At 30.5% G+C, this 17,200-nt stretch overlaps 1 protein-coding gene, 1 long non-coding RNA gene and 1 pseudogene across 4 annotated transcripts; all 3 read right to left on the reverse strand.

Moving 5' to 3' along the window:
* Window positions 1-747: 747 nt before the first annotated feature.
* LOC107611065 (receptor-like protein 35) lies at window positions 748-1,498 on the reverse strand (annotated as a pseudogene).
* Window positions 1,499-3,011: 1,513 nt separating this feature from the next.
* LOC107614106 (uncharacterized) lies at window positions 3,012-6,090 on the reverse strand. 3 transcript variants are annotated; one of them, XR_002352550.2, is made up of 7 exons: window positions 5,981-6,090; window positions 4,223-4,285; window positions 4,051-4,139; window positions 3,883-3,968; window positions 3,613-3,772; window positions 3,409-3,529; window positions 3,012-3,234 (listed from the first exon to the last, which is right to left on the reverse strand). It is a non-coding gene; the product is annotated as an uncharacterized LOC107614106 (long non-coding RNA). The 3 variants fall into 3 exon arrangements; XR_002352551.2 differs by having other exon boundaries at window positions 4,223-4,289; window positions 5,981-6,071; XR_001614274.3 differs by lacking the exon at window positions 5,981-6,090 and having other exon boundaries at window positions 4,223-5,973.
* Window positions 6,091-12,328: 6,238 nt separating this feature from the next.
* On the reverse strand, window positions 12,329-12,926 carry LOC107611064 (putative plant SNARE 12). Its single transcript, XM_016313028.1, has 4 exons — window positions 12,849-12,926; window positions 12,717-12,773; window positions 12,537-12,629; window positions 12,329-12,448 (listed from the first exon to the last, which is right to left on the reverse strand). The coding sequence occupies exons 1-4, from the start codon at window positions 12,924-12,926 to the stop codon at window positions 12,329-12,331; spliced, it is 348 nt and encodes a 115-aa protein (XP_016168514.1).
* Window positions 12,927-17,200: the final 4,274 nt, after the last annotated feature.

Below are 17,200 nucleotides of genomic sequence, written 5' to 3' on the forward strand. Positions count from 1 at the left end.
CGTAGTGACAGACGCAAAAGGATCAATGGATCCTATTCCAGCATGAGTGAGAACCGACAGGTGATTAGCCGTGCGGTGACAGCGCACTTGGACCATTTTCACTAAGAGGACGGATGGTAGCCATTAACAATGGTGATCACCAACACACAGCTTGCCATGGGAGGAACCTTGCGTGCGTGAAGAAGAAGACAGGGGGAAAGCAGAGATTCAGAAGACAAAGCATCTCCAAAACTCCAACATATTCTCCATTACTGCATAACAAGTATTTAATTCATGCTCTTTTATTTTTCGCAATCCAAACTGATAATTATAATTGATATCCTGACTAAGAATTACAAGATAACCATAGATTGCTTCAAGCCAAAAATTTCTGTGGGATTCGACCCTTACTCACGTAAGGTATTACTTGGACGACCCATTGCACTTGCTGGTTAGTGGTACGAGTTGTGAAAAGTGTGAGTTACAATTCGTGCACCAGAAAGCGTGGCCAAATCATAAATCAGTCGCCACCCTCATAAAAGCGTGACCATTGACCACTTTTGGCTACGCGTTTAAAGTGTGACAAGAAGAAAGTGTGCCGGCAGGACATTTTTCTCATAGTGTAGATTACAATTTGTACCCGATTTAGTCCCTCCTTCTCTATTAAACCCTAACATTCATTGGTCCCTTTGTGAATGTTACCTTCTCCTTCGTCTTCTTCCTCCTTTTTTTTCTTCTTATTCTTCTTCTTCTTCTTCATATCAATGATTAATATTCCCTTGGTATCATGCCACTCAACTTATTGTTCTCTAGCAATAATGCTGAAAGCTTAGGCATCCACGCCATGAACCATCGCAAAGTACCCCTAAGCTTATTGTTGCTTATGTCTACCGCGATCAATCCGCTCTTCTCAAATCCTGCAAAAAATTTTTTCACTGAAGAAAACTCATTGAAAGAGAACGTTACGTTAATTGCTGCAGCGGTGAAAGCTCGAAAAGAGCAAAAGGAACTGGCCCACTCAGCTTGTTCGAACTCAAATCCGGCCAAAACCTGCAAATGCTGCAGGTTTTTCAACACTCCTAGTTTTATTACTTTGCTCAATTTGTTGTTCCTCATCAAAATCAGAACCTGGGAAGCCAGCAGCCAGCATTGACAATTCTCCTATCAGAAAATTGTCGCTAGCGTGGAGATAATTAAGTTTGTTAAGGAGACTCATGTATGGAGGAACCAAACCCTGGAGCTTGTTGGATAGAAGCTCCAACCTCTTCAAGTTCTTAAGACCGTTGAAGGTGACAGGGATAGCTTCGGTGAGGTTATTGTGATCGAGGAAGAATGACAAAAAAGAGGAAAAAGCACTAGAAGTTACCATAAAAAAGGAAGGAGCAAAGAGAATTAGGGTTAAATAGAGATGGAGGGACCAAATAAGGTACAATGTCGTTGCAGGTGCCAGCATGGCACACTGTAGCCATGTCATCACTGAAATGGGTGACTCATCGTTGGAAATATGTCTAAGGGCCATTATGGTGCCCGAAGTTGAATCTGGAAGACCATTATAGTGCAATTAGAACCTCAATAACCAAATTGAATAATTTCGTCAATCTCAAGGACCATTTATAAAATTTACGTAACACCATTCTATAATATATATTTTCACTATATGAAAATAAAAATTGAAAATAAAAATATGTAATAGTATAGTACGTGGTTGGATTAGGTCGGGTCAATTCTAATGTTTTATCAGGTCAATTACAAAGAATTGAATTCGACGGCAAATAAACTAAGCTAGTAATTTGATTGATGTAAATTTTTAAAATTTTGTATAACAAAATAATAAAATTTTATTTTTTAAAAATTAAATTTAATAAATATCACGTAACAATTATATTAAAATAAATTATTTTAAATAAAAATATTGATTAAAATATAAAATATAATATTTTATTATTAATTTATTTATAAAATATGTATTTTAGTCATGATTATAAGGCCAGATTAAACTATCCATCCAAAAATTATGTTGAATAAAAGTAACAAATTTAAACCCTATAAAATATATTTCAAATTTTGAATCAAGCTGGATTTTGAACACCGATAATGTTATAAAATTTGGGAGCCACCTAGATAAAAATATCTAAAACGTTTTTTTTAAAGATATTTTTTAGCAATTATAAGTTCACATATGTAATCAATTAAACTAGATTATTTTCATTATAATTAGATCGGATAAATTGATTTGGCCAAAAAATCGATGAATCAAATTTTAAATTTGTTTAAATTAATATTTTTTTTATAAAAAATGATTACAATACTTTTGTTATAGAAAATGATTAAAATACTCTTATAATTAATTTTGAGAACCCTAAATTTTAATTCTACGATGACATAAAGAGAAGAGAAGGGCTAGGATTTAGAATTCTCTAAATTAATATATATATATATATATATATAAAAGAGTATTTTAGTCGTTTTCTATAATAGGAATATTATGGTTATTTTATAAAAATAGTATTAATTTAGACCGATTCACACTACAAGAAAAATCACTTTTAGCAGCTATTTATTTTGCTTTCAGCGGCAATAAAAATAGCCGCTAATACATTTACCGGCAATTAGACATTAGCCATCTTATGCTTTGTCGCTAAAAAGTTTTAGCGGCAATTATAACATTTGCCGGTAAAGACTTTTTTAATGGCCACAAAAAGTATATAATTTTTAGCGGCTATTTTCTTGGCAATTTATATGGCCACCAAAAGTAATTCTAAAATTGCAATGTTATTTATTTTTAGCAGTCATTACTATTGCCGCCAAAATCCATTTTACTGGCAATTTATGTAGCCACTAAAAATAATTCTAAAATTGTAATGTTATTCACTTTTACCGGCCATTATTATTGCTGCTAAAATCTTAAGACTTTTTTTAGCTATATTATACTCATTTTCTTAGAAACGACGGATTACCTTTTTTTTTAGAATCTCAATTATTTTTTCCAATAATTATTATTGTTATGCATAATATAAATATACTAAAATTAATTACTACAAAATGAGATATTTTATTAAACTCAAAATATTAATACACAAATTTCTCTTGAAAAATAATAAATCATGTTATAAAATTAAACAACAAAAGGTACTACAAGCCTATAAACTCAAAATGAACTTCCTGCAGGCTTGCTATGTCCCCTTCTATCTCAACGATAAGATCCATTATCCTTTCTTAACGCTGAGATTTTTCTCCATATTTCATGCATTTTATCTGCAAAGTATGAGGTGCATCTTTACTCTCCATATTATTTGCATTAATGGATCTTAAAATGATAGGAATTTATGTATTGCAAAAGCATAGCAACACTGTATTGGTGCATTATAACACAGGAAAGGGGGGAAAACATAATGATTTAGTAAATTCCAATATATAAACATAAATTACCTTTGATCCAAACTAGCCCCCGAATGTTAGACCAATTAAAGTAGTGTCCTCTTCTAATGAGCCAGATACATCAACCCCAGCATCCATAAGGCAAACAGATTGCATTGTGTCAATGACATGCCTGTTGAGTATAACACCAGATTTCTTAATCTGAAATGATCTACAGAACAAGAATTACGTGGTTATACTTACAAAAGGGTTTACCTTAGAAATTCATGTGCATCTTCTTCTTTGCCATTACCAAGTTGACTTCCGGTACTCCTTAGTTGGGAGAGTATGTCATTAGGAGAGAGTGGATATTTTGTATCCTTTGACTTCAAAATCAAACTTTCAAACTCATAGTTGAAACATTTTTTATTTGCACCTGAAAATTCACATAAAATTGTTTAACCATACCAACGGGTTACAGAAGATAATATTCAAGAAATATGACATGTAGATGATTCCAATGAAAAAACTGATTTGCTTACATACATGTTTTAGAATGTAGTCCTCGAAGAAAATATACAGTCAGAGATGGTGTAAATTCTAAGCACTGGAGTAGAGTATTGGCATAACAGCTGCAAAAATAAATGAACAGACAAGCTCTTTGAACTAATTATTTTATCAAATGTTTCTAGTAAACAAATCATTTTAAATTACCTGTTCCCACAATTTATAAAACCAAATGGGCTAAACTCCCCCTTGTTCGAGTTATAAATCTTGACAAATAATTCATAAGGAAAAAGACCCTGCAGCATTTGTAAATGTAAGATAAAATTGCACAAGTCACAAAAGAACAAATAAAAATAAGATATATGTGAAGTTCTCATACTTGTTTCAGCACATATTACAAGGGGAAACAGATCTTCTTCAGGTGAGGGCTTTGCAAGATCCTCTAACTCAAAGAAACCAATTATAAATGAAAGAAAAATTGAGGTTAGACAAATGAAAGTATCACACAAAATTGATATGCATTCGAATTTAACATTCTATTCTAAGTACCATCATATCAAAGTAATTAATTAATTTGATAGCAGTTCTAAAAGCCCATATATTTTACTGTCAAATAATGCGTATGTATGCCTGTTGATATATGTTTGATCTGTTATCGCATTTCTGATTATCAAGTAGTTTAACTTTAGATAATTCATTTTTAAAGGCTTTTCTAAACCTTGAGAAGGAGGGATAAATCAAGAAAACACAGAAATTTTTAAACTTGAAAAAAATTAATTTTTAAAATTAACAATTTTAGATAATTCAAATTCATTGCAGGTGGGAGATACGTAGTGATTGCCACTTTAATTTGGACAGCAATATTAGTTGATCAAGTGAATTAATTTAATTATATTTAATCATGCCTTAATAAACCTTTTCTCTGATTATATGACAAGTGATTTGTATGTATATTTGGAACATTATTGTTCATGAAAAGTGAGTGCATGGCGGGGGAAGAATTGATGAGAAAGCAAGGGAAAATTATATGATATATATACAGGTATCCTGTCCTTCATCTTAGCCCCCTACCCCAAGATATCAAAAAAGTTACTGTTGCTAACTACCAACATAGATATATATAATGTGCACGGTATCTATGATGATGATCATGATCACGTTCACTACCTTGGTGAATACAGCTCATTATTTAATTCCGGGTAATAGTAGAATGTGTGGCAAATGCCAAAATTAGAGAAACATGTTGGATGGTAATAAGGGTCAGTTTGGCACTGCGTGTTGGTGGCTTCATTGTTTGTATCTCAATTCCTCAATTTGATGCTCTACATGTGTGTATTAACTATTTAACTACTTAACATGTGTTTACTAATAATTTTTATCAATTTAATAATACCTAAATCCTAATTACAACCATTCATTAGAATAACTATGTCAAATCTAACCATGCCTACAACCTACCCGAAGTTATGTATAAGAAGGAATAGAGCAAGGACTCAGAGACAGTATCAACAAGAAGGCTTTGACGTAAGGAATGCAAGATGCAGAGGCTTTTTTTCACTTCATCAAACATATATTCGATTTGAATAAGGCTTTAAACCATAAAAATTAAAACAGAGCCAAAAAATAAAAATTATACAATTTAAAACCACACCTAATTAGAAGAAGATAAGATCCTTAACATTCAATCAGCTAAGATTACATTTAACTCACTAAATATAGAAAATTAAAGGCAATACAAGATTTACATCAAATATAAACAAAAATCTTAATTCATCCATGTCAAAACAGTTTTATAAATGTATAATAGCTATAAATCTCAAACCTAATCCAACCAATGAAACTTCTGTCTAACAAATGTTGCAGCCTTAGGTATAACTTTACTTCTAACTTCACTCAAAATAGAATCACCTCCTACTTCTATCTATAACCGTTAAATAAAGGAGAAAAAGCAAAGCTCAATTTCGTATCTAATAATCCTAATTCATCCTATCAAATAATATTTCAGAATAACAGTCACAATTGAATTTTAGCAATGTATATTGAACCAAAAAGAATTGAGAAAAAGCACCAGGTTGTGATAGAACACAAATTGGGAGCACAAAAATCAGAATTGAGAGAAAGATTAAAGAACTCGTACCTGATAACTGTGAGGTAGAGGGGCGAGGCACCAATACAGTGAGGTAGAGTAGAGATATTTTTGGTTTAATCGTTTAAGTTTGTTTTTATTTTTAAAATTTTAGTTTTTTTTAGTGGTTATAGTTTAAATTGCCATTATAATTTATGGTATTAATGGTAAATATATAATTGCCATTAAAAAATGATTTTAAAAAGGGAAATTATGGCAATAATATTATGGCCGCTAAAAATTTGTCGCCAAAAATCTTTTTTCTTGTAGTGTCAAGATTTGGTTTATTGATTTTTCGACCAAATCAATTTGTGATTTAATTTTGACAAAAATAATACAATTTAATCAATTATATGTATTGAATTTTAATTACTAAAAAATATATTTAAAATCCATATGTGACTGATGCCTCAGTTTTCATGTGGGTTGTTCATCAGCATTAAACAATGATGGGATATACACGTGGTCACAAGCAAGTTTCACGTGCCCTTTCTATATATAATATATTTGCATCATTGCATGGTATCAACCAATTTGCTTTCCCTATTTGCACTTTGGTCGAATATGAGTTTCCACTCAAAGTTGATTACAATAGTAACTGGTGAGTGGTGTGTGGCTATATTGAGTTTCTCATACATTTCATGTGTTTTGGAAGATATATTATTTATTGCGTGAAGTTCGTGATAAATAATGAGACAAATTGATTGTGCTATTGCAACACTTATTAACTTCATAATATGTTGTTCATGGATAATAATTTATTTTGGTTCATTTGATTTTTGCAGGCTCACAATTTTTATTTAATGCTTGCTTGTATTTTAAACCGATATTTTAACTTTTTGAAAAAAAAAATCACATCATCAATACATAACATAGCAGTATTTGAAGTCCTATATATATAACACTAGAAAGTATAGGAGGATTCAATTACTGCTTATTACACCCTAACTCTTCGGATTTTTTTTTTTAAGTAATCATTACAATTACTTTAATTCCAAAACACACATGATTCAAAGAAGAACGAAGATGAAAAGGGGACCTACCGGCAGCATGCCCCAATTTACTGATTTGACATACAATAATGTTTTTGAGATGATAAAAAATAATTTAAACCATTTAAAATTATTTTATTTAATATTTATTAATTATTATTAAAATAATTATAAAATCTTAGATATAATAAATATATAACTACGTTATATATATATATATATATATATATATATATATATATATATATATATATATAATTATGAATGTTATATTATATAATGTAATTTTAGATATTATCTTTTTAGTATTATCGTTTGGCATATTTTAGAGGCATAACAGGTGAGATAAAGTGTCGACAATAATTCTATCATTAGGATGACAATAAAGAGGATAGAATAAGGTTTAAGTCTCAACCTAGCTAATTATTCAATTTATAGGTGTAAATTTTTCATCAATTCAACTCTTTGCAACGTAAATTTTTCGATTTGATTCTTCTCGATCTAGTTTGATCCTATATATTCGATTCAACACTGCAAAAAAAAAAAATCCAGTAAAAAATAATAGTGAATCATTCTATAATTCATGTTATTTATATATTATTAGCTCGGTAATACTAAGCATTTGTAAAAAAAAATGAATATAAATCTCTATTTGTTCACATTATATGTAAATATATTTTTTTATGAATATGACAGTATGCATATTAAAAATGCAGTTGAACAGGTAGAGTTGGTCGTCATCTAAACCTGACTTTAACTGTTGCGAATCAAATTGCCAATCCATTTCAAATTGGATATCGATAAATACGAATATTGGTGTAAGTCCTATCTACTAATTTTTATAGACTCAATCCATAAAATGACAAATATATAAATTTTTTTTGAATTTAAAGAATTCAAGTAATTTTAATAATTGTTTAAATAAAAATATAAATTCATCTAAATAAAATGAAGTTATATACGGTTATTATATAAAAGAAAAATATTAGAAACTATTAAAATTTATTATTTTTGGTTATTATTTAGTCATTAACTTAATTTCTTTAGTCTAGTTCTTTAATCTAATATTCTAATAATATATTTTATCTCATACTTTTAAATATTAATAATTAATTAATAATTAAAAATAATATTTTTTTATAATCTTTTAGTATTTTTCTATATAAAATCCTAAATATAATAAACAAATATAATTGTATGTATGGGTTCTCTAGAAACAGCAACGATTGATCATCGCAATCTAGCTTGTATAAAGATCAAATCCTATAGCAGGAAAAGAAGATCAAGACATCAATAGTGCAATATATCATCTGTGGATATTGTCTGCCACGTACATTTCATTTGGACGTTATTTTAGCTATCTTTCATAGTAAAATTGTACATCATCTTGATATAACCAAACCTAACTTGACCTAACTATTAAACTACTCTTCTACTTTAGCCTATGATAACAATAAAGAAGTATCGTGACCCATAAATTCAGTCCAACAGAATACAAAAATTCAATTTTAATTTTAGTCTTTATTATCTTATCTTTATCTTATCTTTAATTGTTCTTATCTTATCTTTATTTGCTTTTATCTTTCATAGGACAATACTCTATATATATTTAGTTTTACCCTCATAGTTTACAACACACTTCAGTACAATTCAATCAATCAACAATCAATAAAAGTTCTTTTCTTTGCTTTTCCTATTCTTTCACAATTTTATCATGGTATCAGAGCCATGGTATCCTCCTTGAGGAGGATATATAAGTTATCATCTTTTCGGTAAGAAATTACCGTACTTCTTTTTCAACCTCCTCCCACAATAAATAATCATAGATTTAGTTACATGCATCCAAGTGAAAATCTTACCACAGTGTTGGTTATCCCGGTTCTTTACCAGCAATTCCGTCTGCGCCTTCTTCTAGCATTTCATCTGCAACTTCTTCCGAGAGTTTCGTCAGTATTCTGTTTCAGCAATTCAATCTGCATCTGTTCTAGCAGTTCAATGTGCATCTGTTCTAGCAGTTCCATCTGCACTCTTATTGCGCTCTACGCGCCATTTGAAGACCACTCTTATTGCGCCATACGCGCCCTCTAAAGATCAATCTTGTTGCGTTTTACACGCTTATTTTTTTATTTTTTTTATTTTTTTATTTTTTATTTTTTTATTTTTTATTTTTTCATTCTTTTTTTTATGAAGATCGCTGCTTGCTCTCTCTCCCTCAAGCACAGCATCTCCTTTTATGTATTTTTGCCGTCGGCAGCTCAAGCTCCGCCGCACGCAATTGTTTAAAGATCGCTGCTCAAGCACAGCATCTCTTTTTATGTATTTTTGCCATCGGCAGCTCAAACTCCGCCGCACGCAATTGGTTAAAGATCGCTGCTCAAGCACAGCATCTCCTTTTATGTATTTTTGTCGTCGGCAGCTCAAGCTCCGCCGCACGCAATTGTTTAAAGATCACTGCTCAAGCACAGCATCTCCTTTTATATTTTTGTAGTAGGCAGCTCAAGCTCTGCCGCACGCATCTTCCTCCGCGTCACCACGTCAGACGCGCTTTTCTCAACAATTTCATCGGAACTTATCCAAGCTGTGGATTATTGACATCTTCCATCCACCAGCTTGCGGGGGCGTATTAAACTACTCTTCTACTTTAGCCCATGACAACAATAAAGAAGTATCGTGGCCCACAAATTCAGCCCAACAGAATACAAAAATTCAATTTTAATTTTAGTCTTTATTATCTTATCTTTATCTTATCTTTAATTGTTCTTATCTTATCTTTATTTGCTTTTATCTTTCATAGGACAATGCTCTATATATATTTAGTTTTACCCTCATAGTTTACAACACACTTCAGTACAATTCAATCAATCAACAATCAATAAAAGTTCTTTTCTTTGCTTTTCCTATTCTTTCACAATTTTATCACTAACAACACTAACTTCAAATATTTGAAAATTAAAATTATCTAACAAATATATATTAGAGAAGAATCAATAATACAGAAATGATTAATCAATCGTAGAATGCATCACATTATTGTTGGTTTAGGGTTTCAAAAGTTAACTCTATTAAAAAGTAAATTTAGAAAAAATCTAACCTTTTGTGATCTACGATTGCAATAATTGCGTTCATATTATTGTTGTTGCGGCACAATTACAAATGCTATTCTAATCAGTGATGTTGATGTGCTGCCATCACAATCAATCCCGTATAAACTCTTGGTTAGAACTTAGAACATAGAAATATGTTTTTATCTTAATTTGCCGTAAGACAAATTTTATTTTTTATAGAATTATTTCAATCAGTAAACCAATTTATTATCATCTTTATAAAATTTATTCTTCATTTTTTCACAACAAAAAAACAATAAACAGTCACGTTATTAAGTTACGAAAGTTTTTTACTCAAAAATAATTCACAAGCAAAATAACTAAATTATTCTAAAATGAACAACTCTACTTGTTATAAATTAGTCTTCTTTTAATCAATGTAAATCATGGTAGAATACAAAATATTCATATTTGACAATTTGTATATAATATATTATCCCCCGCAATAATTTAATTAGCTTGCAAAGACGACCCTATCCTACTCAAACCTGAAAGTTTGTAGTGATTTAGTTTGAGAAGACCATATTCTACTAAAATTAAACTCATTTCACAACCATAATTTAATTCAAAAAGACACTGTCCTATGAAAATCTAAAAGATTATAGCAATTTAGCTTGAGATTATCATATTTTACTAAACTCGTTCCACAACCACGATTAGGCTTGAGAAGACACTATCTAACTAAACCTAAAAGCCTATGGTGATTTAGCTTGAAAAGACCCTACTATACAAAACTCATTCCACAATCATGATTTCGCGTTTGTGGCTGAGCTACCAGGGAGAAGCTGTGAAAATAACAAGGGAGAAGTTGCACTCTCATCAAGTTCTATTGTGTAAGTCAGAGTTTAAAGAAGAAGAAAGCAAAAAGAAGAAAGATGAATCCGATAGAGAGAAGGGAGAAAGAAAAAGAGGAAACACTACAAGAAAAAGTAATATTTATAACAAAAAAAATTATTACAAAAAATCGAAATTTTGAAACAAAAGGATATTATAACAAAAAAAGGGGCCGTTGCAGTATGTCCCGTTACAAAAAATTTTTGTAACAATAAATGGAACTGTTACAATTCAAAATGATATTTTGTAACAAATTTTTCTGATACAAAAAATCAGAAGTCATTACAAAAGTGGTAACAAATTTTGATCTTCAAAATATTTTTGGTGACAATATAATTTTTCCTATCATAAAATTTTGTTACAAAATGTAACTTAATTTTGTAACATTTTTTTTCTTTAGTTACAAAACCAAAATAATTATTTTATAACAATTTTTTTAATACAAATTGCATGCATAATTTACTAAATTATGTTTTAAATTAACTAATATATTAACTATTTTACTAAGCAAATCTAATTTATATAATATGTAAAAACATACATAATTCAAACATGCCTCATTTAGCTAAAATTGTTTTAAAACAAAATAACATTAGTGAGTACATTGATTAGTTCTACAAGTTATATTTCTTACACAAGTTCAACCAAAAGTTAAAAGTTCTAACATAAATTAGTGTCTCTATGAATCAAAATATTCTTGAGCCCTCAAAGTAGCATGTGGTCACCATTTTATCACTCCTGTAAATAAGAAAAACCGAAATAAAAAATTAGAAATAGGATATAACACTAATTATAATTTTTTCCATTAAGTTTTATCCAAAATGTTTAGAAAAATTTTGGCAGAACCTCCCCTAAAACTTGGATATTTTCACCGTCTACGGTTCTAACAAAAACAACCAATTCACAACTTATTTCTCAGCCAATACACAACCAAATTTATCAAACCAAATAATAGGACACTTGTCATTTCTCAACCATGACACAAGTAAAATTTGATAAATAGATCCATATACAAATTAAACTATACTAATAATATGGGAATCATCTAGGAATATGTATTAAAACCACAAGAAATTTTAGGAGTACCTTTAGTTGTCTAGTTTCTTTCATTGTCAAAGCGCGCTATGAAAGAGTTCACAACGGCTTGTTAAGCTTCCAATTGAACTTTCATTTGAGCTAATTGTTCCTCTTGCCATGTTCATTGCTTTTCAAGTTTTTCTTTGAGCACATCTATTTCCTTTGTTAGCTCCTTATGGTCTTGCATTGCCTCTTGAAGTTGTGCTTGAATCCTTAACTTAGATTTTGAAGCCTTTATGCCATAACTTGCACCACTTTTCTCAACTCTCACAAGTAAAAAAGCTTCATAATTTAGTTTAACATTTTTATTTTCTTCCTTAAAACAAGGTATTTGGATTTCACAAGGGAAACTATCAGTGACAAATTGATGAAATTAATAGATCGAATGAAGATAGTACCTTCACAACAATAATGGCAATGACACCATAGACAATAAGCACCAAAAGTAGCATGATGCACTTATCAGTAGCTACCTGATAACAGGAGGTAACGTAGAGTATAAGTCATGGCCAATGTTTAAAAAGTTTATATTGCATACAAACAAACAAAAATAAAATCAACCTGTCTGCCAATCTCCTTCACAAGCTGCAAGGCCTTCTTAATTGAAAATTGAATTGAATCAAGCTCATTAACAATCCGACCCATTTGTTCAGTCTGCACAATTTGATGACAAGACACATCAAATGTTTGATAGGATATAATTTCCCTTTTCCTAAAGTGAATTTGACATAAAACACTTACTTGGCCCTTCAAGGTAGTAGCAGTTTGGGTGCCTACTTCGATTGTTTGATGAACAACCTACATTCTGTATAAATTTAAGAATGAACATAAACAAGCAACGAAGTCTAATTTTGAATCTGATGTAAGTCACACCTGTTTAGATCTTTCAATAGCCTGATCAGTTTTATCCATTTGCTTCATCCCAGCATTGATAAGTTCTTGATTAGACATTTAAATACAACAAGACAAATGGATCAATTTGGTGAGATATATTCTTCGATCACTACACAAGAGAACAAAAACATGCAGAGAAAGGGCAAGTGCCCAACCCCCAACCCAAAAATTCAAGTATCATGCCAATAAAGATGATGCCTGCTATGCCGATGCAAAAATTAGCATACAGATACAATGAAAAGATGATAGATGGAGACAGGTTACAATGAAAAAAATACAGATATGAATTCTAACTCAATAGAGAGTTTAGATCATCTTATTTATACACCTTCCATTGCATTAGGCATACATCCAGTAAATTCATTTGCCTTTAAGGATGCCACCATGAATAATCATGAAATTGATGAACTTCAGTGAATCAGGTGTATAGTCTCGGTAACTGTTTGTCTATAATCCCCCCTCTCTTAAATACTGTGTGAGGCCATTAGAACAGTTAAGAATTTGATGAACTTGAAATAAGAATAAACTAAATTTTGCAAATAAACTATAGCTCAAATATCAACTGTCAACTCTCCAAATAATAGAACACAGATACAGATTTTTAACCTAAATAATAGAACACAGATACAGATTTTTATGGGCATTCTTAAATTAAAATCGTTTAAGTTAAACCCCTACCTCGATGTCGCAATTAAAAGAAACCGAAGGCGAGGTTACGACGAGGCAGCAGCGATAGCATTAATTTCCACAAAAGCAGCAACAGCTCCGATGCCTCGTACAGCAGCTACGTCATTATAAATTACAATTGCAGTGGCTGTAACAGTTTCGAGAAACCGAAGACAAGGACATATACAAAAATCGAATCAGAACAAGCGTGGCAAAGACAGGAAAACATGTAAATGAACTAAAATCGAAGAAAAGATTAGACAAAAACTATTAGCAATAGCTCTAGTATTGGCTCCCGGTGGCGGCAGAGGGCTCTAGTGATGGCTGAGCAATAGGCAGAAATAAATGGAAACGTGGCGAGTTTTATGGAACCCGATTAGTAACCCCCAGCAGCCCTCTTTAGCAGCAGCAACAATCACAGTTTCGGTAACTAACAAACAACGAAACGGAAACAAGATAGCAGAAGTAGGATAACAGTAGAGTAAAAGTGGAAGTAGAACAAGTTAAAGGAGTGGAGGACCTAAACCAAAATAGGGGCAGCAAAGGCACCTCCATCAGTGATTCTAGCGTAGAGCTCAGTGGTGGTCACGACAGCTTCCGACGATCCCAGTGACGGCAATAGCAGCGGTGGTGGCCTCCGGCATCCTCCTTCGCGTCTCTCTCTATCTTGTCCTACTTCTCGACAGTGACAACGCAAGGCAGCGGTGAAGGCACAAACAACGCCCTTCCTCCTTTTCTTCGCGGCTGGGACGAGGTCTACAACGGCAACGGCAGCACTGGAGACTTCAGTGGTGAACGAAATGGCCCTCTCCTCCTCTCCTCATCGCGTCTCCTTCCTCTGTCCCTCTTCCCTCTTCTCTGTTTCTTCCCCCCTTTTCCTTCTATTTCCCCCCTTCGAGCTTCCCTTTTCTGAGTGTGTGTGTGTGACTAATTTAGGGTATAAATTAGGAAATTTGTGATTTTAAGTTAAATTAGGTTTTGATTTGATAAATTAGGAAAAAATATATACGAGTAATATAACAATTTTACAAAATATTTATGATAGGTATAACAATTTAGAATTCAAATATAATATTATAAAGATTACTTTCAAAACGCATAAAATTTTATCTATCAATCTATTAACGAGCTCAAATAATTATTTTTAATTTAAATTATAAAGTAAACATACTAATCACATTTTATAAAATACAGTTAAATTCGAAATATCAATTACCTAAATTAAATTATATGACCTTCCATTATTTTTCTATTGCTGTAACTTTAATTCCAATTTATATAAAATAACAAATTACAATAAAAATTGTACATAAACATTAATTAACTTAAACTTAAAGTATTTATAATAGAAATTTCTTAAATTTAATTATATAATACTTCCATTACTGAATTCTAATTTGAAATTATATGAAATAACCAATTATAAAAATTATACAAGATTATTAATTAACTTAACTCCATATATTAATAAAATTGATTTAATTACTCTTAATAGTTCAGTATATAAAATAAATAGTTCAAATTATTAATAAGTCATAACTTATTCATAATAAAAGTTACTTAAATTAAACTATACAATTCTTTCTTATTTTTCAATTACTAAAATTATGCAAAATATTCCATTATGATAAAATTACTTAAGAATCTTATTTAATTTAAAATAAAGTTATCTCCGAATCTATTTAATTATTTCTAATAAAATAATTTCTAAAATTATAAAGATTAAACTCAATAAGATAAAATCACAATCTATTCATATTTAGATTTTTAAAAATGCAGACTGTTACAGATAGCAGATGAGACGACGAGGAGGAGAACGTTTTTTGAGGGCTACACCGGTACTTCTTCTTCCGGCAGGATCTCCATTGCGCTTCGTGGAGTGGTAGACGGCGCAGCAGAGTGTTCGTGGAGCAGAGGACGTGGGGACTTAGGATTTTTTACTGCACTACTCTATTACTTTTTACACTTTTGCTTTCAGTATTTTGGTTTTTTTTCTTTTATATTTATTTACTTTTATTTATATTTATAATTTAATAAAATTTCTTTAAGTTACATGAATTAATTTTTAATTAATTTTAAAAGTATGATAATTAATAAAAATTATATATTATTTTTTTAGAAGAATATAAAATAATATTTATAAATTTTAAAAATTAATGAATACATACACTATGTAAAAAGTTTTAATTTTTGAAACAAAATAAAATTATTTTAAAAAAAATATATACACAATTTTTTTTACTCTTAAAGTGTTTAACATTTTGAAAAAAAAATTGTTATAAAATATACTTATATTTTGTGACAAATAATTAACTTGTTACAAACAATATTGAATTTCGTGACAAATTAATTTTTTGTTACAAAACAATTGGGGATTTTGAAACAGAAAGTTGTTTTGTTACAAAAAAATTGGAGTTTTTGAAACAAAAAAAATTTGTTACAAAATATTTTGAATTTTTGCAACTTTTTTTTGTTGCAAAATATTACAATATTTTGTAACAAAATACCATCTCGTTACAAAAACTAACATAATTTGTAACAAAATAAAACAGGTTGTTACAAAATATTATCATGTTTTGTAACAACTTGTTTCCTTTGTTACAAAACATTATTCTTTTGTAACAATCACTAATTATTATTACAAAATACTATTTTTTTGTAACAATTTTAAATTTGATACAAATTTTTTGTTACAAATATTTCATTTTCTTGTAGTGAAAAAAGAGAGAATGAAAGAGTAAAGTTGAATTATATATTCATTGATTCTCAATCAGAAGTTACAAAATTGTAATACACTGTATAATTGTTGTATTTGTAGAATAGAAGTAATAATGATAACTAATTCACTAATTATTTAACACTTTTGTCTAACAGTTGATGCACTACTATTTCGTGGTACATTTTGTGCTTAATTTAGTTGGATTCTATCCACTTTACCTACATTTATTTAATGAAATAGCATGGTTTCATAGTTTTCTCCTAATTTGTGCTTAAGTGTAAAAGCATGCTTTCTAGGCCCTTAATTTGCTAATTTTAATTCACCTTTGATTCCACTAGATGCCTTGATGCATTTGTTGAGTGATTTCAGGTTCAAAAGAATAGGAATGGATAAAAGGAATGAAGAGAAAAGTATGCAAAATGGAGAAATCATGGAAAATCAAGGATTTGGGATGCACTCATCGACGCACGCATGTGAAATTGAAGTCGCCAGGCGACGCGTACGCGTGGAAAGCAAAATTGACATGCGACGCGTACGCACTCGCACGTGACTCCATTAAAGTGAAAATGCTGGGGACGAATTCTGGGCTTCCTAAGCCCAAATTCAACTCAATTCTGAGCCTATTACATGCAGAAATCAAGAGGAGTCAAGGGGGGTGATCACATAGTTTAGTTTAGATGTAGTTTCTAGAGAGAGAGAAGCTCTCTCTTCTCTCTAGAATTAGGTTAGAGGTAGATTAGGATTTCTTAGATCTAGGTTTAACTCATGCTTTGATTTACTTTTCCTCTACAATTTCTTTTTCTTCTACCCTTGCTTTCCTAGTTTAGCATTTTATTTCTTGAAATTCTTTACCTTGTTGATGCACTTTTGTTTCTCTTATTTTTCTTTAATGCAATTTATGTTTGATTTGTTTTATTGTTGATTTGAGTTGTTGTTGTTAATTTTC

Source organism: Arachis ipaensis, chromosome B8, assembly GCF_059453495.1.
Source record: "Arachis ipaensis isolate K30076 ecotype BB chromosome B8, ASM5945349v1, whole genome shotgun sequence".
Taxonomy (NCBI): domain Eukaryota; kingdom Viridiplantae; phylum Streptophyta; class Magnoliopsida; order Fabales; family Fabaceae; genus Arachis; species Arachis ipaensis.